The sequence below is a fragment of the Cololabis saira genome, chromosome 24 (assembly GCF_033807715.1).
Source record: "Cololabis saira isolate AMF1-May2022 chromosome 24, fColSai1.1, whole genome shotgun sequence".
NCBI lineage: Eukaryota > Metazoa > Chordata > Actinopteri > Beloniformes > Belonidae > Cololabis > Cololabis saira.
The window spans coordinates 21953831-21981570 of NC_084610.1; the positions used below are offsets into that span (position 1 = coordinate 21953831).

Here is a 27740-nt window from a genome sequence, read left to right on the forward strand (position 1 = left end):
TGAATGTGAATACTGAAGACACCTCTGCTCGTCATGTGTCAAGTTATTCTGCTGCTGATAAAGTGTCTGAGTCAGACTGAAAACCTCCCTCTCATCAGTGGTCATGTGATTTCCTGCAAATACAGTGAGGAGGAGGAGGAGGAGGAGGAGGAGGAGCAGCTCTGCTCAGGTGAAAAACAGCTGACAGATTTCAGAGTCCATGTCGACGTTAACGAAGCAGCAGAGGAGACCAGGTGAGTGTTTATTCCTTTTTCTTCTGCTGTTAAAGTGTCTGAGACGGAAACTAAAGAACTAAACAGTTTGGGGTCAGATAAATGTGTCCTTGAGGACTCTTGTTCAGACGTACCTGTATCAGGTTTAATCAAACACAGGAAAAGAGACATCTGGAGGTTGTTGGGACATTTTTGAGGACGCAGTAACTGATATCCAGCTAACTTCAGCTTTAAGGGGTCACATGACTTTCTGACATCACATGGGGGTATAAAGGGCTTCTGGGGGATGTTACCTTTGTTGATATTTGAATTAAAACAGGAGAATCTCCCTCCTCACAGTGGAAACACACCCCCACCGCGAACCTCTGGAGTTTGTCTGCGCAGGAGAAATATACTTGTTTTACCTCCTTCTTGTCAGACCAGTCTGAACCCGTTTCTCTGACATCATAATAAAGGTTCAGTTTAAAGGGTTCTATTGTCAGATATGCTATGAAGACATACAGCACAAATTAAATTACAGTACTCTTTAACCCACGGTGCAAAGTACAAGTAATAAAATAAGATAAAGAATAAAATAAACAGTCCACAATTAAAATGACAAACTAAACTTGAATATTTACAGGAGTATTTACATGATGATATAAAATAGGGAATAAATACATTTTAAATAACAATATAATTCACAATTGATGAAAATGTATCTTTTAAATATCATATTTCAAATCTGGCAAGTAAACTGAGGCAAAAGATTGGCTTTTTCTGCAGGAATAAATCCTGCTTCCTCTTGCATTGCAGAAAAACCCTTATTGAGGCAACTTTTTTATCAGTTTTAGATCATGGTGACATACTGTACAGACATGCCTCGGCTACAACGCTAAAGCCCCTTGATTCTGTCTATCACTCTGCACTCAGATTTATTACTAGTGACTAATATAATACTCATCATTGCATCCTGTACAGTAAGGTTGGATGGTTCTCGCTCTCTGAGAGGCAAGATTTTCACTTCTATTTATTTATCTATAAGGCTATTATTGGCTTGCTGCCGACTTATGTTTCCTCCCTCCTTGCTTGGCCTGCTAGTTTACACCACACTCGGTCCACAGACTGGCTTACACTACAAGTCCCCCGAGTCTTTACGGAGATTGGTAGATCTGCTTTTCGTTTTTCTGCACCTTCCACCTCAAACTCATTACAAAGCACTCTAAAAATTAATTCACTAGTGTCTTTTGGTCATTTTAAATCCCTGATCTTAAATCTTTTAAGCACCGTTTGTATCTGTTTTAATTGATTTTATTGTTACATTATTTATTAATTGTAACTTCATATTTGTCACCAGGTGATGCTCTCAATTAGGCCTGTGTTGAAAAGATCGATTTTCTGATTCTAAATCAATTCTCATATTAATTCCTAAAAATCGATTCAAATGTCTAAACATCGATTTTTATTTTATTTTTTTTTAATTAATTAATTTATTTTTTTTAAATCATCATTACATTACAACTTTTGGTCTTTTTTTGTTTATGGCCAAAAAAAGACACGAGGATAACTAGTGCCATGTTTTTGCCTTTAATATGTTTACTTTAAAGGTATGAAAACATTAAAGTTTTCACTTATAATTGCATAAATTGTCTATATTTCTTTGCTTTATATACTGTCCTGGGGTTACATTTGCATAAAATGCTAAAAACCTAATTCTCATAAATGGGGAAAAAAAATGAAATGATTCCATAGGGCCTCTGTTTCCTCCCTGGATCTGTTTGATAATTCTGACCCACACGATGTTTCTGAAAGCAGTTCTATCAGCATTCTGGGAGCTGATTGGTCCTTACAGCATCATTAGCTGCAATACTTGCTGTTTAATCTCAATATAATACTAGAATTAATATGCTGCTTAACTACACAGTCATATAATTCACGCAACAGCTGAAACAACAGTTTTAATAACACTAACCCAAATCAATATTGGAATCGAATCGGATCTAATCAAAGCGTGAATATTCTGAATCTTAAGAATCAGAATCAAATCGATTTTTGACATTTGAATCGATCCCCAGCCCTACTCTCAATGGTGCCTCTGTAGAAGGTGTGCATGATGGGGGGCGTCTCCTGCTCTTCTCAGTTTCTCGGTTTCTTAAAGCAGCACTATGTAGCTTTTCCACCTTAATATAATATTTCCAGAGTCATTGTGATGGTACATCAACTTCCAACAGGTTTAATGAACCTCTGTCATGGTCTGAGGGGTCTGTATCGCCTTCACTGGCACTATGTAACTTTGAGGAGCATGGTAGGAACCCTGCCACACTAAAAAACTACACAATTTTACGGCTTTGACTGCTTTACGGCATACGTCACTTCCCCCTCCTTCCTGATTCGACGAAAGCTGGGCGGGGTGTGGAGCGCAGAGCTCAGCAGAAGCTGGTATCATGGCCGAAGCAGCGGAAAAACCAAAGAAAATAAAAGTTTTATCAGAGGAGGATAAAAAAGAAAGCGGGAGAGTAACAAGCTAAATGCCCGGACAAGAATAAATATTGGCCCGGCGTTCACTCGCTGGCTTGGTTTTGGTAATTCTAAAATTACTGACAATATCAACAACAGACACATAGAATAATAATAGTGATCATAAAATTGTGTAATTCGCAATGAGGAAGCTTTATAAAATAATAATACAATTGAATAGAATTACAGCACTAGAGGAAAGAATGCAATGCAAAGAAAATGTATAGAACATTTCTAGTATTTTTCCTGAGAACTGTAAAATTGTTCAGGGCTGATCTGCAAAATATAAGGAATGGGCATTCAGTTATTCACAGGTTATAAAGTATTTTTTTATTTTGTCAGTAAGTATGTTGGACTACTAATTTATGACGAAGTCCCTCTAAAAAACGTGACAGGAAAAAGGTGCAGTAGAACAAAACCAGACCGTATGAGTTTGTAATTTGGGGCGTATTATCTTGCTGAAACAGGACAGGGGGGCGGGGGTGACTTCACTAATAAAACCAAGTTGAACATAGTGATTTTCAACATCGTCATATTATATTGTTTAGCCAAAAATAGATACATAACCTCTTCACTATCCATCCTGCAAACGACCGCTGAAAACAGAAAAGTAGTTTTGAAAGTCCGTCCCGTCTTATTTCATTCACTATCAAAACAAATGCAGCGACGGGGACAGGAGTTTTCCGGCAGTACGCGCTGGTGCTCATGGGAAACGTAGTGTTCTTTCTGGTAAAGCACTACCGCTTTTGTCCAAAGGAGCCGCCAAACTCAACAAAAGCTGAAAGTTACATTGTGCTGCTTTAAGTCGTTTAGGGGTTGGTTTACTGAACAACAAAGGAAGTTAGCGTTGAGCTAACAAAGTTGGATTCATGGTTAAACTAACCAACATCTGAAGTCCAACTGTTTCCTGAAAACTGTTGTTTTATGATCTCAGAGAAATAAACTGATGTTTTTGTGTAGAAAACTGAACACGAGCAGGTGACGTTCAGGTTGGGGCTCTTTAGTGAGAATCAGTGAAGAAGTAGTATACTGAATGACTTCATCAGTCTTTCTTTCAGTGTTTAATTAAACAGAAAATCTCCAGGTGAATACTTGGCTGGCAGATCACACCTGGACAGAAATGTTGGCATCAAGTTAGAGGAGACTCAGCTTCAGTTCTGTCTCATCGTCAGTATCAGTAAAACCTTTCTTCCACCTCAGGAAGTCCTTCAGGAAAAGTTGTTAAATTGATTACATGACTTAGTCGTAGGGATGTTAATAATTAATCGATTTTCGATTAATTGCCGTTATGAAATTACCCGATTAAAATTAACGCCGCGCCGCGCACATAAAGTTAGAAGAAAGAGACGGATATGTTTGGTTTTAGTAATATCATGCTCAGGCAATGAGTCTGCAATGGCCCAGACGGGAGACACATGTAGCTCAGTGCTTAACTTTTATTTTTAATCCACTCTATATTCTTCTGGTTGTTCTCCGATATGTTCCCCCAAAGCCTGAATTATGGTTCCGCCTTAAATCGACGCAGAGCCGCGTTGTTGTAACGCGGAACCATAAATCAGCCTTCACCCGGTACATACATAGGTTTCTCTAAACATCTGTCCCCGCTACAGTTTTAACTAAAAGAAAATGTGCTCCAATACAGCAGGTCTCATCATTTTATTTTGAACACTGCCAAAACTCTAACTTAAAACGTAACTAGAACTTAAAATTTGCTTGACACAAATGACACTATTATGGCTGCTGCTACTACTAATAGCCTTGAAGTGCACTTTATATTATATTCCTTGTGGTACAAAAATGTCTTTTTGTTACTTTTGTATCAAATAAATATTTTATTAAGGAATACATTAAAATGTCCTTTGTATTTTATATAAGCAAAAAAAATTATGTTTGTATCTCAGAGCCGCTTATTAACTAATCGATGATCGATCGATAAGGTTATCAACTATCAATTAATGAAATAATCGATAATTTGCATCCCTACTTAGTCGTGATCTAATAAAGTTTCTGTCTACAGATTCAAAGATGGTCGGTGTTTCTGGTTCATGTCTCTGAATGACTGAAGTCCAGAAGATGGATGATTGTGTGGAGGAAGAGGAGGAGAGACCAGAGTCTCCAGGACCCAGCTGTCTGTCTATGAAGAGTGACTGGTCCAAAGATCAGAATCCATACTTCAGTAAAGAACCTGGACCCTCAGACACAGAGTAAGACAACTGCTGTTAACTGATTCTATGACTCATCATTACTTTATATTTACTGTCCATGGTGGTTTATTTGATGTTTTAGGTTCTTCAAACATCACTTTTTCCTTCTCGTTCCTGTTTTTCCACCACAAAGTCTTCTGTGTTCCTCAACCATGTGGTCCTGCTGGTTCAGAGACCAGAGTATGGTTCAGGATGAAACCACCTCTCCATATCGGTCCAGGAGAGTCTGCAGCAGTTTTAGGACTCTAGTACTCGTTTCTGAAATTCAAAACTAATCAGTGACAGATGTTTTTCTAGTTATAAATAGATAGATTAAATAAAAATATAAAACAACATAAACATCCATATAATTGCATGCGATTTGTTTTAATACATTTTTCATTTATAAACTAGAATCAATCCTATCACACCTCCTATTGTTGTAAACATTTTATTTCCAGTTACATATGTAACACATTAATGTGAAGGTTTGACAGATGTAAAACAGACAGAAGTTGCTGCTTCCTGCCTTCATGTATTATGAGCAGTGTTGTGCAAGTTCATACTTCTCATGAACTAGTTCAAAGTTCAGTTCACATAGTTTAAAAATGAACAGTTCACGTTCATAGTTCACCATTTTCATTTTGAACTACTTCAAATTCAGTTCATTTCAATATTTTTAGGTGAGAAGTAAGAATGAAACGCAGATATTTTCTCCCACTGGACGGATGCTTTAACTCCACATGACGTTTCAAATGTGAAGTTGACGAGGCAGACGTTCAGACTTGTTTTCTCGGCGCAGGTGGACATAATTTGCACAGAAAGGTTAGTTTCTTACCGTTAGACTCTTTGGGAGACGATGTGTAAAATTCCTGCGGATAATGATAAGCGGATCATCATCTGACGGCTCGCTGACACTGCGTCTGCAACGTCTCTCTTCACCCGTCAAGGCTGATTTATGGTTCCGCATTAAATCGACGGCGAAGACTATGGCGTAAGGTACGCGGCGACGCGAACCATACGGTCCGCACGCCGCGTACGTAGGTGTAACGCGGAACCATAAATCAGCCTACATTCGTAAAGATGCCACCGGGCTCGTCGAGCCTTTTAAATGTGCCGCCCGCTGGTGAAATGAGAAGGATTATTCCGTAATAATTGGACCTAAACAGTGAAGCTGCAACTCACATAATCTGAACAGTTCAAATTCCAGTTCATGATCTGCAGAATGAACAAGTTCACGTTCAAGTTCTTTATTTGTAAATACGTTGCGTTCAGTTCAACGTTCTCACAGAAATGTGAGAACGTGTTCAATGAAAGCATTCATTTGAACGCGTTCATGCACAACACTGATTATGAGCAGCCAGCAAGAAACACACTCCCTCTACTGGACAAACCTGGAATTACATGCACCTGCAGACCAAAGTAATCAAATCCCGATTCACCTCCAGCTTAACGGATCACCAGTAAAACAATGTTTAAACCTCAATAAAACCTGTCTTATAGAAGGATGTACTACTGTACCTATTTTCAGCAAGTCACAAACACGTCCAGTTTCATTTTAACACGTACTCGATGCTTGTATTGTAGATAACAATAGGGCTTGGTCCCCAAGGTGCATTCTGGGATGCGGCGGCCATGTTGGCAGCTTCGTGAGTGTAAACAAACATCAGTGTAGTAGCACCAAGTGAACAGACGGAACGCAAAAAAGAATGTTAAAATGTCGGAAAGGAACTGGAATTTACCGGGATACCTTAAACAAGGGAGCCAGGGAGAAAATAATGATTATTAACGGTTTGGATCCATATGAAATCCCTACTAAAGAGTGGAGCTCCGACGAGGATTTACTGCTTCAGTTCTGCACAACCCACGTCTTCAGCTACCTTGTTTAGGAGTGTTTGGCAGCTGCTTTGGTAAATGTTTGACTCGCCATGTGTTTCAATAAATTAGTATAATAGTACAACATACAGTACATGTTTTGTATTACTCTTACTTTTTTCTTTTTGACCGCTATATTATGCGGAAGAGGCTCCGAGGCATGAGCAATATTTTTGTTTTCCTCGTGAGATTATTTATTTCCTCTGCAACTACAAATAGAGTTAATATTTTTTCCTCAACAAACTAGTTTTATCTGAAGATTGGGGTTAATCGCACCGCAGAGAGCTGGCCAGCAACTGCGTTTAGCTGGAGAAGTGGGGAATAAAATCCGTGTGAATGATCCAACCCCGGTCTGTGTGAGTGTTTGTTTGTGGTTTACTTTGGAAGGTTATGTTTGGTCGTCTTACAAATTTAGATTTTTTTAGAATTATTTATTTATTTGCACAGTTAAACATTACACACATAAAAGTACCAACTTTACAAATTTAAAGTGCAGGAAGAGGCGAAAACGTATCAGGTGCCTCCACCTTTAGTTAACATAAAATTTAATATCATACTTATAAAAACAAAATATACAAATACAGCCGCCATCCAAGCGAGCCGACGACTCTTTTACTCTGTTATCTCAGATACTTGGCCTCCGTGGTTCTGCCTCCGAGCAGGAAAGTGGTGAAAAGTTAAACCATTAGTGATCTTTTCTGTTATGTGTGGAGCTGCTGCAGCTACAACACAGCAACGGGTTTCCATGGTTACAAAATAACGGAAAGTAACGATTCCAAGTACCGGTAGGCTAAGACAAAACGAAGAGGGAGCATGTCTGTACACAGTGCGCAGTGGTCCGAAGAGCAGCTAAGGTAGCTTCCAACATGGTGACTCCGCCAGGTGATGACGGCAAGACGACCAAGCCCTATAGAGGGAATGCGCATGATGTCACAGATTAGGGCTGAACGATATACCGTTATCGTATCTATATCGAGATATGAACATTCAAGACATTAATAACGGAAAAGCAACGATATAAACGATATATTTCCGCTCGCCCCGCTTGTACAGCGCGAGCAGTCTCCATAAACATTACTTTTAAGATTGCTCTTGAACGCACCACTACGGCCAGGCAACCACAAAGCTTATTTCATGCTTGCTGTTGATCGACAGCTGAAGCCAACCAATGACAAACATAGGAGGGTGGGAGTGAGGGAGCCTGATACGCACACAGCCACACACACACGGAGCGGAGAAGAGCGGAGAAATCCAAACGGAAGAAAAGAGACATGAGTACGGAGGATAATGCGGCCGGATGGCGGTGCTGAATCTAATTTTGTGCCAAAACATAAATCATCCTCCATTACTTGGAGGTATTTTGGATTTAGAAAGGATGATGTCGACCAGAGCGAGGTGTTGTGCAAGTCGTGCTTGGTGAAAATTGCGACGTCGGCCATGCCTTTTTAGTTTTGAAATTACAAAATAAAAATAGAGAAATAAACCAAAATAATCCGTTCCCCATCTTTTGTTTTGATAATAAAAAATTCATTGATGTTTTTGAAAATCGAAATTGGGAATTAAAACAGCGAGTGGAAAACTCTTTTCTCTATTTCCTATTCGTTTACTGAAAACAAGGATTGGACAAATGGGGGGATTGCACATGCGCAGTAATAAATTAAGAAAGTTGTTTCTGGTTCTTTTGTTCATCAGATTGAAAGTTAACACTTTTAGATTTTTAATTGTTTAAACAGAAAATAAATCAAATATGAAACCTGGGAGTGAAACATGAGTTTAATCTGTAATCTGTCTTCACTCCGTCATGAAACTGCAGTGATGTTGTGACAGTCCGTTCAGCTGCAGCGTCCAATCAATAATCAATAACATGTACTGAACTCTAACTCTAACTGCATTGGTTATTTATTGTTAAAGCGGAGCTACAGTAAAATATTTTGATTATTATTTATTATTAAGTGACTTTATGTTAATGTTGATGACTGGCAGTGAGTTCTAATCAATAAAACTGCACTCTTTTGATTTCTGATGTTTTTATTTTTCTGAAAAATGCTTGGTTTTCACCGAACCGAAGTCATATCGTATCGTATCGATATCGAGATATCTGGCATGAATATCGAGATATGAAATTTTGTCCATATCGTTCAGCCCTATCACAGATGCGACTTCACAGCGGGTTACGCCCAATGAGTGGCAGAAAGACTGAGTGACAGCGTAGACTTTCAGTTTGAGCACTTGAAAACATCTAAAATGGGAAAGAGCGTTGTGGGATCGACTGTATTCATAGATTTGACAAGAAATCGCCTGGCTTGCGTGCAAAATCTGGTGACTTTTGGGGCACGTTTAGGGGGGCAAAAAGGCCCTCCTTTCATCGGAAAAATAAAAAGAAAGAAAGAAGAAAGGAAAATTCCTACAGATAGAATAGGGCCTTCGCACTGTAAGTGCTCGGGCCCTAATAAAAATTCATACAGATACAATAGGGCCTTTGCACTGTCAGTGCTCGGGCCCTAATAAATGTGATCTTCCAGAAGCATCAGTTTTATTACCGTCTGGAAGCTGAAATCAAACAGAAAAGCAGCCAGACTTTTACTCTCTTAGACCATCTGAGCTTCTGGACACTGTTGACTCATCTGGATGTTTTTCTACAACAGTGAGAAATGACTTTAGTGATGAAGACATGTCTTTACAGAGGGAGGAAGAGGAAAGGAGTTTGTGTGGGGGAGCAGCCGTCCTGCTGTCCTTTGTGTCAGGACGTCCTGAAGGATCCAGTCTCTACCAGCTGTGGACATTGGTTCTGCAGACGCTGCATGAGCTCAGACTGGGACCAGTCTGCTCCACCAGGACCGTCCTCCTGTCCCCAGTGTGGAAAAAGATCCAGAACCAGAGCTGGACTGCAGACAGCCAGTCAGAGCAGAACTGTACAAGGTAAGACTGAACATCTGTCTGCTGATGGACTCATTTCTGACAACTGGTGTCCCGGCTGGTGTGGTGAGGACCCAGATGCAGGAGAGCGAGAGGCAGGAGTTCAACAAAAAAGGGTTTATTTTCCCAAAAAGGCAAGAACCAAAAACCAAAAGCGCTGCTTGGCAGGATCAAAAAGTCACACAGAAACAGGGATAAAAAAACTAGAGCAAAAACTTGGCAGGACATATGGAGCAAGGGAAAGACAAGACCAGATATACACAAGGGGGTAACGAGACACAGGTGTGAAAAATCAGGGCAGATGGAAGACAGGCGGGGCAGAACAGAAACAAACTGGGTGAAATGTCAACCACTGACAGAACCCCCCCCTCAAGGGACAGATCCCAGATGTCCCTCATGGACATATCACCCAGGGCGGGTAGAGGGGGCCTGGAGGAGGGCCCAGGCCAACACACGGCCAAAGTTCCGGGGCCCGTCCTCGGGACCGGGCAGACGGGCGAGACAGTTCCGGGGGTTGTCCACGAGGCCTAGGCTTGGGCCTTGGCGTGGGGCCTGGACAACTTGGCGTGGGGCCTGGACGACTTGGCGTTGGGCCTAGACTACTTGGTGTGGGGCCTGGAAGACTTGGCGGGGGGCCTGGAAGACTTGGCGGGGGGCCTGGAAGACTTGGCGTGCGGCCTGGAAGACTTGGCCGGGGGGCTTGGAAGACTTGAAAGACTTGGCGTGGGGCTTGGAAGACTTGGTGGGGAACACAGCAGACGAGGCGCTGGCTGCGGGGGAACCTGGGTGCGTGGCGCTGGCTGCGGGGGGTCCGGGACCATCAACGGAGCAGGGGCTGATGCGTCCGGGACCACCGCCTACGATGCGCCCAAGACCACCGCCGGAACAGCGGCAAGCTGGAGCCGTCGTCGAGTCGCTCCAGAGCCTGGATGCTCCTGGGGCCACCCCGAGTACACGATGTCCCAGAAGGCGGAGCTCTCTCCCGCTGGGTCCATACTGGTGGTTCCGTTCTGTCACGGCTGGTGTGGTGAGGACCCAGATGCAGGAGAGCGAGAGGCAGGAGTTCAACAAAAAAGGGTTTATTTTCCCAAAAAGGCAAGAACTAAAAACCAAAAGCGCTGCTTGGCAGGATCAAAAAGAAACAGGGATAAAAAACTAGAGCAAAAACTTGGCAGGACATATGGAGGAGAGAAACAGGACGGAACCACAAGGAGCAAGGGAAAGACAAGACCAGATATACACAAGGGGGTAACGAGACACAGGTGTGAACAACAGGGCAGATGGAAGACAGGCGGGGCAAAACAGAAATACAAACTAGGGGAAATGTCAACTACTGACAACTGGAAAGACTTTTGTTCTTCTGTAGTTTCAGAGTTCTTCTTATCTTTCTGCAGATGCTGGTCTGCAGGAGGTCCGGGATGAACACAAGACCAGTCTGAGGAGGAGATGTGAACATGTGACTGAAGGAATTGATGAAACAGGAAGTAGAACCCCCCTCAACAGGATCTACACGGAGCTCTTCATCACAGAGGGACTGAGTGAAGAGGTTGATACCCAACATGAGGTGAGGCAGCTGGAGACAGCTTCCAGGATGAAGAGCCTCCATGACACTCCAATCAGGTGCCAGGACATATTTAAAGCCTTACCTGACCAACATGGAGCCATCAGAGTGGTACTGATGTACGGTGTCGCTGGCGTTGGGAAAACCGTCAAGGTTCAGAAGTTCTCTCTGGACTGGGCCGAGGGCTCGGAGAACCAAGACGTCACCGTGGTGATTCTGCTCTCGTTCAGGGAGCTGAACCTGATCAGAGATGAGCAGCTCAGTCTTCTCAGGCTGATCCAGGATTTCCATCCATCATTACAGAACTTCACAGCAGAGCAGCTGGCTGCCTGGAAACCGTTGTTCATCTTTGACGGCCTGGATGAAAGCAGACGTTCCCTGGACTTCAACAACGGTCCGGTCGTGTCTGACGTCACACAGAGCTCATCGGTCAACGTGCTGTTGACCAACCTCATCCAGGGGAACCTGCTTCCCTCAGCTCTCATCTGGATCACTTCCAGACCTGCAGCAGCCAATCAGATCCCTCAGAAATACGTTGACAGGGTGACAGAAGTACGAGGCTTCACCGACGCCAAGAAGGATGAGTATTTCAGGAGGAGGTTCAGTGATGAAGAGTGGTCCAGCAGCATCATCTCCCACATGAAGACATCCAAAACCCTCCACATCATGTGTAAACTCCCGATCTTTTGCTGGATCACTGCTACAGTTCTGGACCACATGTTGACCACAGAGCAGAGAGGAGAGCTGCCCAAGACCCTGACTGACATGTTCTCACACTTCCTGGTGGTCCAGACGAAGAGGAAGAAGAACAAGTACCAGGAGGGACATGAGACGAGTCCACAGGAGCTGACGGAGGCCGACAGGGACCTTCTCCTGAAGCTGGGGAAGTTGGCGTTTGAACATCTGGAGAAAGGAAACATCATGTTCTACCAAGAAGACCTGGAGCAGTGTGGTCTTGATGTCCCAGAGGCCTCGGTGTACTCAGGAGTTTGTACCCAGATCTTCAGGAGAGAGTGTGAGATCTTCCAGAAACCCGTTTACTGCTTTGTTCATCTGAGCATCCAGGAGTTCCTGGCTGCAGTCTACTTGCTCCACTGTTACTCCACCAGAAACACAGATGTGCTGGAGAACTTCCTGGGAGAAAACAGATTCTCATCTCTGGATGAATTCCTGGAGAGAGTCATGTGGAAATCTATGGACAGTAGAAATGGCCACCTGGACCTGTTTGTCCGCTTCCTTCATGGTCTTTCTGTTGAGTCCAACCAGAGACTGTTAAGAGGTCTGCTGAACCAGACGGAGAACCGTCCAGAAACCATCCAGAGAGTCATCAACAACCTGAAGGAGATGAACACTATTAGAATCTCTCCTGACAGAAGCATCAACATCTTCCAGTGTCTGATGGAGATGAACGACCTCTCAGTTCATCAGGAGATCCAAGAGTTCCTGAAGTCAGAGAACAGATCAGAGGAGGAACTCTCTGAGATCCAGTGTTCCGCTCTGGCCTACATGCTGCTGATGTCAGAGGAGGTTGTGGATGAGTTGGACCTGGACAAGTACAACACAACATGGATGGGTCGACAGAGACTGATTCCAGCCGTGAGGAACTGCAGAAAGGCTCGGTGAGTCCAGAAGGGATCAATAACACCATCAGTTAGTGTAAATTAGCAGTTTAGTTCTTCAAATCTTCTTTTGGTCTTCAAAATGAAAACCTAAAAAGCCACATATATATGCAATTTATTCTGGCAACGGAGGGTTTTGTGTGTGTGCATGGGTGTGTGTGAGTGTGTTTCCTTCACTAGCCACAGTCTAGCCATATTTTATTAATCCCTAGGAAAAAAAGAAAAAAAGAGAATTAAAATTCTGACAAAGAGGACTAAGATCCCCAACGGTGGGACACAAAAGACCAGAAAAGAGTGGGACATGAAAGAGCAGGAAAGAAAAGACAAGACAGTGATGGGTGAAGTTTAGTAACTGTGTGATGTGTTGTAGTGTATGTGTATGAGTGTAACGTGTTGTGTTGGAATAAAAGGAGAAATGTAAATGTAGGGTAACCAGGTATTTATAAACAGAAGGAAGAGGTCAGAGCAGCATTGATACATCTACATTACGTAAAAATGACATACATAATGTAAATACATATCTTTATGTATCTTTAACCTCATATGTAAATATAAATACATTCCACCAGGGAGATTGTGACTGGAGCAGCGGGCCAAGCTGCCCTGTCAAGGTCAGATTATAGAATCAACAATTGTATTGAAAGAAGAGAAACAGGCAGACTCCAGTAATTTTCCGTCTGCTGTTAAGTCTCTGGTTCCTCAATGGCGACTCCAAACAGACGAATTTGTGATCAATTCCCGCCAAGCCGAGCTTCCAACTTCTCCAAGGTTTTCTCCATCTTTCCAATGAGCTCAAAGACCGCCGCCAGCCTGCGATTCTGTTCAAGAATCGCATCCAGCTTGCGGCTTTGCTCTCCCAGCGTTAAAGTTTGAGTGTTGATCCCTGTGCTCATTCCTTCAGCAACGTCGGGCAGCTCAGAAAGGGCCAAAACAGCTGTCGACGACTTACGCGTTTGTCGATAGGCCAGGAACATCCCCACTCCAATTAGAAGAAATCCTGCTATCATAAATCCAATTATGAAGGCATCTTCAACGTCCTCGACAGACAGAATCGCCAAGCACAACATGTTGTTCTGCAAACAGAAGCAAGCAGGTTTTTAAACAAAGTAAACCCGTACATGTGGCCCTCTAACTCCTGCGGTGTAGCTCTTCAACGTAGTTGTTCACTGAATCAATCCACCGTGTGTAATTCTAGTAACTCTGGGTCTGTGGTCACCTGCACCGTCCTGTGACTTTATTAGAAGTGACATGTTTTTCTCTCATCACAGATTTGTTGATTGTCGGCTCTCAAAGACTCACTGTGAAGTTGTTGCATCCGCTCTGAAGTCCAACCCCTCCCTTCTGACAGAACTGGACCTGAGTCTGAACCACCTGCTGGATTCAGGAGTGGAGCTTCTGTCTGGTGGACTGGAGAGTCCAAACTGTAGACTGGAGACTCTGAGGTCAGTTCAAGGAGATCTTTCCACATTTATCCAGTTATCATCCTCCAAAGATGTGACAAAACTATTTTAATTCACAAATATTTTCATGAAATAGTAATAGAAAAGCATTATAATAGATGATATTATAGTATAGGTGCATGTTTTCATTATTTAAAGGACCTTGAAATTCATTGTTGCTGAAATGTGCGATACAAATAAACTTGCCTTGCCAGTGTAGCGTTTGTTGGGTTGGTTTGTATCAAAACTCATATAAGATTTGAACAGTGAACAGTAACAGTTTCTTTTCACACATCAGGGGAAGGGTTAATGCACAACACATACAGTACAAACCAAAAGTTTATACACACTTCCCCATTTGTTTGAATGAGAAGGTGTGTCCAAACTTTTTGTCTGTACTGTACTTGTCACTCACATTGCAACAAAATCAAAAATGGGGTGTTGCAAAGCACCATGGGAAAATATAAACCAATCACAGCAACCCCTTCATTATTGTTTAACTTTTTTTTCTCTTAGATTGCAGTTCTGCAGTTTTTTTTGGCTTCAGCTCACATCTTTAATTTTTTTTCAGGTTGAAGTTGTGCAGGTTGTCAGAGAAAAGCTGTTCTTCTCTGATCTCATCTCTGAAGTCCAACCCCTGCCATCTGAAACATCTGGACCTGAGTAAGAACGACCTGCAGGATTCAGGAGTGAAACATCTCTGTGGATTTCTGAAGAATCCAAACTGCAGACTGGAGACTCTGAGGTCAGTTCACAGACTTAAATGAAAATTTTGTCCAAACAGATCCTCAAAAAACACAGAGATGAAACTAAGGAGTACGTTCAGACACCTTGAAACTTCTAGAAAGACTCTTTCTAGTGACTCTGTAACACTGACTGTTCCGGATTCAACTATTATCAGTTGCCTTAATATAGTATTATTGATTTTTTTTTTAACATGTCCAGAAGTTTATTTATTTCTTTTCTCCTGGAATAGATATTTGATTACCGTATTTTCGCGACCATTCGGCGCACCGTGTGGAAAGGCGCACCCTCATTTTTGTGTGTCATTTTTAGATTTAAAACATACATATGGCGCACCGACCCAAAAGGCGCAGTCTACAGACGCGGAGCTGCACACACGCGTGCCGCAAAACACGCCCGCCGCAAAACACACACACCCGCTGCAGAACGCACACACATGCAGAACGCACACACAAGCACACAAGTGCTTATTTAAAAAATAGAGCGGGAGCAAAACCTCTGTTTCTGCATTAAAGAGCTCCGCTAATTCAGCTGCGCCAGTCCGAATTTCCTCGGTGTCAGTCACTTTCTGCACAACAGTAAATAAACTTTTCATACCCCGTTGTGCGGATCCTCCACCGCGCAGAGCCCGTCTCTCCCCAGCGGGGTGGAGCAGCGCGCGTCACAGCGGCTTTAACCGGGAATGTGACCGGTTCCGACCGGCCGGGACCGAAGCCACCCACCTGTATGGGAGCAGGGGCTCCCGGGGAAAGACCAGCGGCATTTCGGCCGGATCTGCCCCGGGGATGGTGCGCCCTGGCCCTGCAAACCCGCGGCGGGAGCCTGGCGGCTCCTGAGCGCATCCTCTGCATCTCGGTTACCGGAGATCAAACCGACAGATTTGCCTGAAAATCTCGCAGGGTGAAGTTGATCCGACCTGGGACAGACCCCTGAAATCCCTGCTCCTAAAGCGGGTGGGAACCAGGAGAATTTGATCTGATCCCGCTTTGGGAACCTGGAAGTCGGGTTGCAGCAGTGCGCGTCACACGCGCTGCAGAACACAGAACACACACGCACGTGTGCTTATTTAAAAAATAAAGCGGGAGCAAAACTTAGTTTGATTGTACTTTATTTCACTTTACACATCAAGCAAATCCTTCAAACTCTTCATCTTCTGTATCTGCATTAAACAGCTCTGCTAATTCAGCTGCGCCAGTCCCATATTCCTCGCTTTCAGAGTCACTTTCTGTGTCGTGCGGCCCCTCTGAAATGCCGGCTTTTGCAAACGCCCGAACAACAGTCCTAGCAGATATATTAGCCCACGCATCAACAATCCATATGGAAACTGTGGCATAACTGGCCCGGCGCTGCCGTCCGCTCTTGGTGAAGCTGTGCTCCCCCTCAGTCATCCATCTCTCCCACGCCGCCCGCAGCCTCACCTTGAACGGCCGGTTCACACCGACATCCAGCGGTTGGAGTTCCTTCGTCAGACCTCCCGGAATAACAGCCAGCACAGCGTTCATGTTTTGAACTTCTTTTTTTACACTGTCTGTGAGATGGGCGCGCATAAAGTCACAGATCAGCAGCGATGGTGATGTGTGGAAAAAACCACCTGGTCGCCGTACATAGACCTGCCTCAGCCACTCTATCATCATCTCTTCATCCATCCAGCCCTTTTCATTTGCCCTTATTATGATGCCGGCTGGAAAAGTCTCTTTAGGCAACGTTTTTCTTTTAAAAATGACCATCGGCGGCAGTTTTCGTCCATCAGCGCTGCAGGCAAGCACTACGGTAAATGATGACTTCTCATGCCCTGTTGTGCGGATTCCAATCGTGCTGGTCCCCGTCCTCTCCACCGTGTGGTTTGTCGGGATGTCGAACGTGAGCGGGACCTCGTCCATGTTCGTTATTTGGCTGGGCTGGATGAGTTTCTCGGTTATGTGTCGGCTACAAAATGAGTGGAAGCTCTCCATCTTTTCCAAGTAATCCGCCGGGCGCTGCTGCGCTACTGTTGTCCTGGCCCGGATGGAGAGATGGCACCGCTTCATGAACCGAAAACACCAGGACGGACCTCCGTGAAAATGTTCAATTTCCATCTCCTCCGCCAGCGCTACTGCTTTACGTCGGATGGTGACCGTGGAAAGCTCCTTCCACTCACTCTTTGCTCGATCACCCACCTCTCCAAACTTTCCTCCAAGTCCGGCCATCTCGCCTTGTGTCCGCGGAAGCTCAGCTGCGTTTTCTTCACCTGCCGCAGTTCGTTTTCCAGCTTCCTCCACTTGCGAACCATTGATTCATTAATTTTATATTCTCTTGCGGCTGCTCGATTCCCATGTTCCGCCGCGTAGCTGATCGCCTTCAGTTTAAACTGTGCTTCATAAGCGTGTCTCTTTGCCATCTTCAGCGTTGTTAAGACAACAATGTTCTGCGTGAAGCACATACCTGTCCCTTTATACACCCCCCCTTCCCCCTCAATCACGTCCGCAGACCACGGGTGCTTCACACCCCCCCCCCCCCTTCCCCCTTGTCTGTGGATGGTCTCCTTCACGTCCGCAACTCCCCCGGGCTTCACCCGAAGCATAGATATGGCGCACCGTTTCATAAGGCGACCGGCACATTAATAAAAAAAAAAAAAAAAAAAAAAAAAGGGAGCCTTATGGTCGCGAAAATACGGTATGTTTAAAGTGAAACTCTAAAAGTTGTAGTTGAAGTTTAAACTGGTGTTTCTTCTTTATTCAGATTGAAGAGCTGCAGTTTGTCAGAGATCAGCTGTTCTTGTCTGGTCTCAGCTCTGAAGTCCAACCCCTCCCATCTGAAACATCTGGACCTGAGTTACAATGAGAAGCTGCAGGATTCAGTAGTGAAACATCTGTGTGGTTTCCTGGGGAGTCCAGACTGCAGACTGGAGACTCTGAGGTCAGACATGTTTTACTTGTGTGTTCAGATGAATCTGATGTGGAAGTTGTGTTGATACTAACCTGCAGACATCAGGCGGATCTCCTGCTGATCCGCACTGACCATCTTACTGCTCTGGTTTCTTCTTCTCTGCTTTAATCGTCCAACAGTTTGTTTCTTTTTAAAACTCCCTCTTCTGATTTCTGACATAAAAACGAAGCATCTGAATGTTTCAGACGGGAACAACTGAAGAACCAGAGCTGTGTCTGAACCTGGAATAAAACATCTGAACAAACTAGAATTAACTTTGAAATAAAAGTATATTTTAATAGGTAATAATATTGAGGAATTCTAGAGTAAATGTTTAGTATTTTGTTTATAAATGTAATTTGACGATCTACTTCAACAACTATATTTAGAAAAACATATAAAGGAATTCCCAGATTGATTCAGGATTACATATTGTACTCCAGATTTCATCTCCAGCTCCTTTTCTCTGCAGCTTTTCCAAATGTTTTCCACAGTTGGATTAGTTTCAATTCAATTCAATTCAATTCAATTTTATTTATATAGCGTCTAATACAACAGATGTTGTCTCTAGACGCTTTCCAGAGATCCAGAACATGAACATAAACATAAACATAAACCCCCGAGCAATTATTATATAAACAATGGCAGGTAAAAACTCCCATAGTGGGAGAAAAGCCTTAAGCCAAACAGTGGCAAGGAAAAACTCCCCTTTAGGAGGGAAGAAACCTTGAGCAAGTTTCATGGTTGATCATCTTGATCTAGTTTTTCTGGGACAGTTGGGAAGTTTGTTGCATGAAAGTAGAAAGAAGAAGTCCAGGATGTGTGAGAAAGGCTTGACATATCCTCCTGAATTCATCCTGGATGATTCCGCTGCAGGAAGATGATCCAGGATGAGAAGGTGCAGCTATGTCAAGCCAGGTTGAACTAATCCTGCTACGTGCACGTTGACGTCTGTTTTAAGCAGACCGTGAGGTCGATCCCAGATGTCCTGATTCAGAAATGGAGAGGACGAATGTTGCTGATGTTTCACCGAGTGAACAACAGCTTCTAATGGAAACGTACGAGGAGCTTAAAAAGCTGATACGTTCAGAAATGTCCTCCAGACTGTGTTAATAAACTCAGAGGGTCTGACAGACAATAGTGGACAGAATGAATGTGTAGTAGTCCAACATATGAGCTGTAGAGCTCATTTACTGAATAATTTCTTACTGTGGCTGAAATCATTCAAACCAACGTTTGCTTCCTTTGACTACCGTTAAATTTCATTTCAACAAATAAAAGTTTAGCAAATATAAAACTTTCACCTTGGAAAACATCTCTTTCTATGTTTTTAATATCATCTCTTAATACGTCTGTTAAGATCATTTCATCCAGGTGACAGCAGGACATAAGGTGCAACAAATAATGTCCTTTTATGGTTTTCAGACTCTAAAACTAAATATAAATACACGTCTGTTGAAGTAAGAAAAGCGAAATAAAGGTGCCATCAACTTTCTAATTCGCATCTATATGAAATTAGTTTTACTACATGAAATATTATACATCAGTTCATCATGTTTTTGTGTCTCTGACATTCAAACAAATGCTTAATTTTCTCTTCATACAAATGGATGAGTTGACATTTGTCCCAGAATTCCTGCTGACATGTTTGTTTGTGTGGAAACTTGAATCATTTGGCTGCACAACATGGGTTTGTATGGATGGATCCACTGGTGGAGCTGCAGAGCTGCAGAGCTGAAGTCACTACGTCTTTATTGGAGCAGCAGCATGATGTCATGAATATTGATGAAGCTCTTTTTCACTGGTTATGTTGGACTGTTGGAATCTGCATCCTGGTGGTTCAGCTCACATCTGTTATTGTTCATTCAGGTTGGAGGACTGCAGTTTGTCAGAGATCAGCTGTTCTTCTCTGGTCTCAGCTCTGAAGTCCAACCCTTCCCATCTGAAACATCTGGACCTGAGTAAGAACCAGCTGCAGGCTGCAGATGTGGAGCAGCTGTCTGATCTGGTGCAGAGTCCAAACTACCAGCTGCAGACTCTCAGGTCAGTGGAGGTCGGAGTCGGTCCTGCTGCTTCCAGCAGTTTTCTACTTAAACCAGTTGGTGTCAGAGCAAAGATCCAGTGTTTCCGGCGAAGCTGCAGCTTCTCAGCGGCTGCTTTCTTCCTGAAGCCCGTGAAAACAAATTATCTTTAAATCTTAAGAAAACTAAATTTATGTTGTTTGGAAATCGCACAATCCCAATTGATACTGCGCAAATAACGATCAATAATGTACATATTGAAAGGGTGTATGATACTGGGTGATACTGGATCAGAAAATCAGCTGGAAACCCCATATAAATCATATAAAAACAAAACTGGCAAAGAATGTAGCAATATTGGGAAGAACAAGATACATGCTGGATTATAAACCATTGCACATTCTGTATTCATCATAGGGCTGGGCGATATGGACCAAAAGTCATATCTCGATATTTTCTAGCTGAATGGCGATACTCGATATATATCTCGATATTTTTTCTGTGCCTTAATTGGGGTTTCCCCCAAAGCATTATAGCATAGCATCTCTGTTAGCATCTCTGTTAGCTTCATTTTTTTTCTGAGGCAAACCCTTAAAAAAACAGTCAGTTTTAATACAAAGCCTCGTGCCAAATGTCACACAGGTACCTTTGTTAACAGAGGTCTGCACAATATCAAAATGTATAAAACAAATGAAATAAAAATAAACTGCCTGCATATATAGAATAAAAATGCTTCTTGAATAAAATAAAATAAATATCCCTTTCCTGCATAACAATTAAATTAAAATACACTGCAATTAATACAATGTAGACAGTAACAGGCAGACTTTTCCACTGAGGTTGACAGTTGTGCAAATAACAAAACATTTGTGCAAATCTCAAATAAAACATTCAAGTCAATTTGTCACAAAATAAGCTATATCAAAATCATTAAAAAAAAAATGTAAAAAAAATAAAATATATATATATATATTTTTTTAACTCGATATAAACGATATTGTCTCGTACCATATCGTGTTTGAAAATATATCGATATATATTAAAATCTTGATATATCGCCCAGCCCTAATTCATCACTAGTATTACCATATCTGGATTATTGTGTGGAAGTTTGGGGCAACACATATATAAGCAATTTACAACCGCTATTCAGACTGCAAAAAAAAAGCAATCAGGATACTTCACAATGTGGGTTATAAGGATCACACGAACACACTGTTTTTAAAGTCGCATGTGTTGAAATTCTGGGACATTGTCAAACTAAAAACTCTACAAATCATATTCAAAGCGAGAACTGATTCACTTCCAGGCAATTTACAGAAAATGTTTTGTGACAGGGAGGGGGGGTTATAATTTAAGAGGAAATTTTTATTTAAAAAAACAATGTGTTCATTCTAAAAGGAAAAGCATGCGTATCTCAGTTGTTGGAGTGGATCTATGGAGTGGGTTGGGTGATGGGTTGAAGCAATGTACAAATATAAATCAATTTAAAAAACGGTACAAAAAGGAAGTTCTGGGAAGTTATTTGATTGAGGAGGAGTTATGTTAAGGAAAGATTGTGTTTGTTAGCTGGTTAGGTGCAAAGGCTCAACCAATGGGAAAATCTGTAGCCTAATAGGTAAATTAGCAGCTATTTATTATTAATATTTATGTTTAATTTATGATAGAGGTAACAAAGGGGCAGGGTTAAATAAGTTTTACTTCTACCTGCTCCTTTTCGGACACTGTTTTTTTTTTTCCCTGTTTGTATTATGTCTTTGTTTCTGTTTCTTTTTTTCTGTATGTTTTGAATTTGTTTTAAATTTTGAGTTTTAAAATGTTATATTTTTTTCCTTATGTGTTCGACATAAACAATTCAATCAATCAATCCATCAAAAGCTGTGAGAGGAGGATGATGACAGGCTTCAGGATCAGATCCAGATGTGTGTTGTAGACCAGTGTTGTGCTCGTGTTCATGTGTCCAGAAATAAAGGTGTATTCCAGCTGACGGCCTTCCAGGATGTACAGACACACAGCTGCTCCACTGCAGCTCTGAACATTCTGAACCCAGAATGTAAAATCCACCAATAACCTCATCAACGTGGCCGTGGAATTAAGTTTTTGAACAAAAAATGGTTTTACGAATAATATAAGTTATGATATTGTTGGTCTAGTATTAAGAAAACAAATATTAAAATCTAATACCTGCAGTGATAGTATAAGAAATGGGACTGAATTTCTTATACAAATTAAATATTTTTGCAGTTTTGTGCAATTTGTTCATCATAAATAGGTATAGTTGATGGAATAGTCGTCGTATTGGTTCATCAAGCTTACGAACTCTGCAGTACTCTCCTTAATTATGGTTGTTGAGCCAATTTGAGAATTATTGTTCCCATAAACCTTTTATGATGTGCAAAGTTTCAAAATAAATGTCCAACTCATGTGCAATAATAAAAAATATGCAATAAAATACATGCAACACTGCATGCTAAGATCATAAAAATTATAAAACTAAAACATACTGTACACTACAACCATAAAATACAACTACATTTAACCCGCGTGACACAGATACAGTATGTAAACTTATAATTTCATCTCAGTGTTTTGGATGTTGCATTGACAAATGAATTTACTCTTTAATTTAAAACATTTGATTTGTAGTTTCTCAGGGAAGCTGTTACATTTCTTCAGTCTTCCATTTATAACTTAAATAACAGGAATTATGATGGAACTTAACTATAACAGCCAACACAGAACATAAAACCTCATTCACAAAAGTTATGATAAAACCTGTAAAGAGTTGAACTAAGGGGAGAACATCAACATTATATTGAAATTAGTTGAATTGAAATGTCCTTAGCGTCAAACTGTCCAAAAGCTACGTGACTGAGAAGCTTCATAAAAGTCAAACAATCATCTCCCTGGTCAAGTTCTGGGTTCTCTGCAAGTTCTTCTCTCATATACACGTTTGGGATTGAATTGTGGGGACAGTTCCCTGAATGACAGAGAGACTTGACTGAATGTTCCAAGTATTGATTGATCTTGTTCAGGGGGATATTCGGTCATTCTTGATCAGATCTCTGGAGGAAGGTGTTGAACTCCAGGCTGGTTTCCAGCATCCTCAACCATGTCAGGTAAAACGTTGGCTCTGGATTGAACATGAGCTTCAGGAAGAAACCCAGGTTCCTCATCAGGAAGGACGGGTTTGATAACAAACCCCGAAGCAAGTTCAGCGTCAGACATTCTTTACTTCTCACTAGTTCTTCCATATTTCACTTACTGTGCAGAAATTTGGGGCAATAATTATAAAACCAGGTTACATTCATTACTCATACTTCAAAAGAGAGCAATACGATACATTCATAAGGCTGGATATCGAGATCACACTAACTCACTATTCTTACAGTTTAAAGTGTTAAAACTTCTGGATTTAATGGCATTTCAATCTGCACAAGTAATGTTTAAAGCAAAAAATCATTCGCTACCGGATAACATTCAGAAATTATTTATTGAGATGGAAGGGGGTTATAATTTAAGGGGAAACCTAAACTTCAAATCTTTATTTGTGCGTACAACAAAATAAGTTTTTGTGTATCAGTTTGTGGAATTAAACTGTGGAATGATTTGAATTTGGAGTTAAAAGAATGTACAAACATAAAACAATTTAAGAAGAAATATAAAGACATAGTTTATTTGAGGTATAAAAATGAAGACTGTGTTTAAAGATCAGCAGCTGTGTGTGTTTTGCTATTTCGTCATGTTGTTTTTGTATGTTTGTATAGATATACGTATTATATTTATATCATAGTTATATTTATATCATAGTCATATTATATTTATATCATAGTTACTGTATATTATATTTATGATAGAGCTTACATTTGGTATTAAACAGGTTATTTTTGTAAAAATTATATATATTTATTTATATATGTGTTTTTTTTCTTTATGTGGTGGAATGCCCACCTGTATTTGTTTCTCTTATCTTTTTTTCTTGTTTTTTTTATATACATGTTCAAAATAAATAAAAACGAACGAACGAACGAAGACAGAGCAGCCAGTTCAGTGTCAGCAGAGGTGCATGCTGGGATGCTCCACGCACCTCTGCCTCACTGCAAATTATTTACCTGCTGACATTAATAAGAGTCATGATGGTTTTACATGTCAGTTTCCGTAAACTCATATTTTTAACGTCTTGTTTGTGATTTCAGGTGTAACTATAAAATTATTTCCAGATGTCATGAGTTTAGTGTCAAATAAAACAGTCTTATCTGTTTTTATCTGCAGAAAATGAACCAAACAGACGACGGTGGACCAGGTGGACTCTTCTCAGAGGAGACGTCCTCCTCTAATCTCTCAACACCAGCAAAGGTTGGTGAAGCTTGTGGCTCCACCAACCTCCACCTCTCCCTCATCAAACACCCTGGTCTGCTCCCACCGCACCTTCCTGCTCTCAGACAAACATTTCTTCTGTCCCTGGTCCTAAATCAAGAGACACAACAGCATGAAGAAGAAGACTCCAACCTGGGAGAAGGATGTGAGCCTTTTATCAGAATGAAGCCGATCACAGCGAGCAACGCTCCGCCTTCCTCTGGTCCTCTAAAACTCTCCACCACAGGTTCCTGTGAGAGGAAGGAAAAGTCCTGCAGCAGGTCCCGTTCAAGCAGCTTTCCCTCGCCGACTCATGAACCTTCTGCAGAAAGCAGAAACCTAAAGCTGGGCATACACTGTGCGATATTTTAAATCGTTTGATTCAGCCCCATCTCACACTGCACGACTAGATTGCTGAGTTCAAAAGTTCACAGCCGCCGATTTATGGTCTCACACTCTACGACCCGATGCTCGGATGCTCCGTCTGCTCACACGATCATAATCCCGTCGGACTTCTGTGTACCGGAACTGCAAACGTGCGTCCTGCCCACCCAATCAAAGGCTATGGGGATCCTTTATTTTTTTATAATTTTATTTTTTTATATATATATAAAAAATCCCAAAATATCTGTACCGTTTCTGATTGTGTGGGCACTGCGCATCATTTTTAGACACAACAATGAACGCATACCGCAAAAGTTGTGTCTCGGCGGAGGAACCTGACGTCCCAGCAAAATGAGCACAACAGAGAAGAGAAGTATTCTGCGGGCTCTACTATTATTTTAATATGTTGTGTACGGCGACCTTGAGTGCCTACAAAGGCGCCTTAGAAATAAAATGTATTTTTATTGTTATTATTATTAAGTGTTCAGAACAGCGCACACTAAAGGCTGATTTATGGTTCCGCGTTACACCAACGCAGAGCCTACGGTGCAGGGTACGCGGCGACGTGCACCGTACGTGGAAATGCAGCCTTTTTTTTGCTATTAAAACATGATTTGTAATGTGAATTTGCAACACTTAAACTAAAAATAATAGTTTTTGACGTGACATCAGAGATTGCGCATGCTCTCTGCGAAAGGATGAGGCAAATCGGGTCGTAGCTGCTTCTACTGTGATTTTTTCACGAGGAGCGACCAGGATTTCAAACACGCTTGATTTTCTTGCGAGCTCACGATTTGTGATCGGGAGCTCGTCGTGAGGTGTTAATCTCTCGTCGTGAGGTGTTACTCTCTCGTCGGGAGGTGTTACTCTCTCGTCGGGAGGTGTTAATCTCTCGTCGTGAGGTGTTAATCTCTCGTCGTGAGGTGTTACTCTCTCGTCGTGAGGTGTTAACCTCTCGTCGTGAGGTGTTAACCTCTCGTCGTGAGGTGTTAATCTCTCGTTGTGAGGTGTTAATCTCTCGTCGTGAGGTGTTAATCTCTCGTCGTGAGGTGTTACTCTCTCATCGTGAGGTGTTAATCTCTCATCGTGAGGTGTTAATCTCTCGTCGTGAGGTGTTAACCTCTCGTCGTTACCCCACGTTTACTGCACGAGGCACAAGCAACGATTGGGTCGGAATCCGTCCGGATCCAAAAAATAGTCGCACTACTGGAAAATCTCAAGACACAAGTCGAACTGCAGCAATTTCACAATCAACCACATGGTCTGAACACACAGGTGCGAGTGATGGATGATGATTCCTAAAGGAGTGATTTGACACAGACTGTGTTGGTCACTCAATAGTGACCCATGCATTAGTCCTACAATCATTGCAGGTAAACAGAATAGAAAAAAAAGATGAGAAATCATATGAAGGAAAATACAAAAAATGTATTGATTTATGCACTTTTATTGAGGAACACATTTTTTTGAAGTGTCTTTGCTCCAAGGCGATTTCTCCTCTTAGACACCAGTTCCCTGCCTTAGAAAAAGGTCTTTCACAGGGTACAGATGAAAATGGTGAGCAAAAAAATTTAAGTGTGAGTTGATAAAGGTGTGGATATGTTTACTGGTTATTTTTCCAATGTTATAACGGGTCTTTGAACGATCCATGAAGTCAGTGGAACAAGGTGAGGGAAAGCAAACATCCAACAAACCCCCAACATGTCGATACAGTTTGTTTCCTCATAAACATAATTTGGTGCGTTACATCCGAACGATACTTCCTGTATCGCTCACAGGATTCTTTTTCTTAAAGCGATACAGGCACCAATACGGAATTACCCCGACCTTTTGCCCGTCCACGACAATCCTCCTGTCCATCCTCCATAATAAAAATAATACATCATTAATTAATTAAAATGGGAATTAAATATATCATTAATTAATTAAATGTTTCATTAATTAATTAAATGCTGAAATAATAAATATATTTTTTTACTTAAAATGAATTGTATTTTAATTAATTAATGACATATTTAATTCTAATTTGAATTAATTAATGACACATTTAATTAATTCATGATATATTTCATTCCCATTTTAATTAATTAATTAATTAATTATGTATTTATTTATTTAATTTTGGCACAAAAAATCTTCCATACATTAGGACAATGTTAGTTTAATAGCTTTATTTAGTTACACGTTTCATATTGGGTTGATTATACTTACCATGTTTCCATCTCCTTTCTCTGAAACACCATTCAGGTTCAGTGTTTGGGAAGGTCGGCCTTTTTTAACATCAGTGACATCAGTGATTGAATTATTGGGATACCAAGCAGGATGATTTTTTGTTTTTCAGGAGTTACTTTTGTTTGTCCGTTTGATTTTTCTTTGGAGACAAGAGAATTTCTGCACTTTATGTAACTAAAATGCATATGAAGTTGTAAATTAATTTGAGCACATATATTTAATTAGTTTGGTTAGAGTGTTTGTGTAATGTGACCCGTTTAGGGAATGGTTTAGTCTGAGTTTAATTGATGAGTGACTTCTGTGTGTATACTTTAAGTGAGAGGGTTTGGGTTTAGAAAGAGAAGATGATGTGATTGAAAATGGTGCTGTATTGTCGGTTCCTGGATTGAGAAAATGAAGAAATAAACTTGAGGAATCGTCGGCGTTGGTCTGTCTGCTCTCTACTCAGACGCTCGACACCCACTACTTTACAGTAGGAAGAGAAGAAAACAAGTGGTGGAGACAACAAAAAACACTTAATCTCAACCCCCCCATATGTACTGTATATATATATATATATATATATATATATATATATATATATATATATATATAAATATTAATAAAATAAATATATATGACATATTTAAAAATATATCATATATATTTATATCAAAAATGCATATATACAGAACTGTCTCAGAAAATTAGAATATTGTGATTTTCTGTAATGCAATTACAAAAACAAAAATGTCATACATTCTGGATTCATTACAAATCAACTGAAATATTGCAAGCCTTTTATTATTTTAATATTGC

General features: G+C 41.3%; 1 protein-coding gene across 1 annotated transcript; it reads left to right on the forward strand.

Annotated features, from left to right (window-relative positions):
• Positions 1-184: 184 nt before the first annotated feature.
• Positions 185-27362, forward strand: LOC133425236 (NLR family CARD domain-containing protein 3-like). Its single transcript, XM_061715972.1, has 9 exons — positions 185-233; positions 4726-4912; positions 9450-9685; positions 11077-12862; positions 14131-14304; positions 14873-15046; positions 17764-17940; positions 19819-19992; positions 24243-27362. Exons 2-9 carry the CDS (start codon positions 4764-4766, stop codon positions 24247-24249), a joined length of 2877 nt encoding a protein of 958 aa, XP_061571956.1. The 5' UTR covers positions 185-233; positions 4726-4763; the 3' UTR covers positions 24250-27362.
• Positions 27363-27740: the final 378 nt, after the last annotated feature.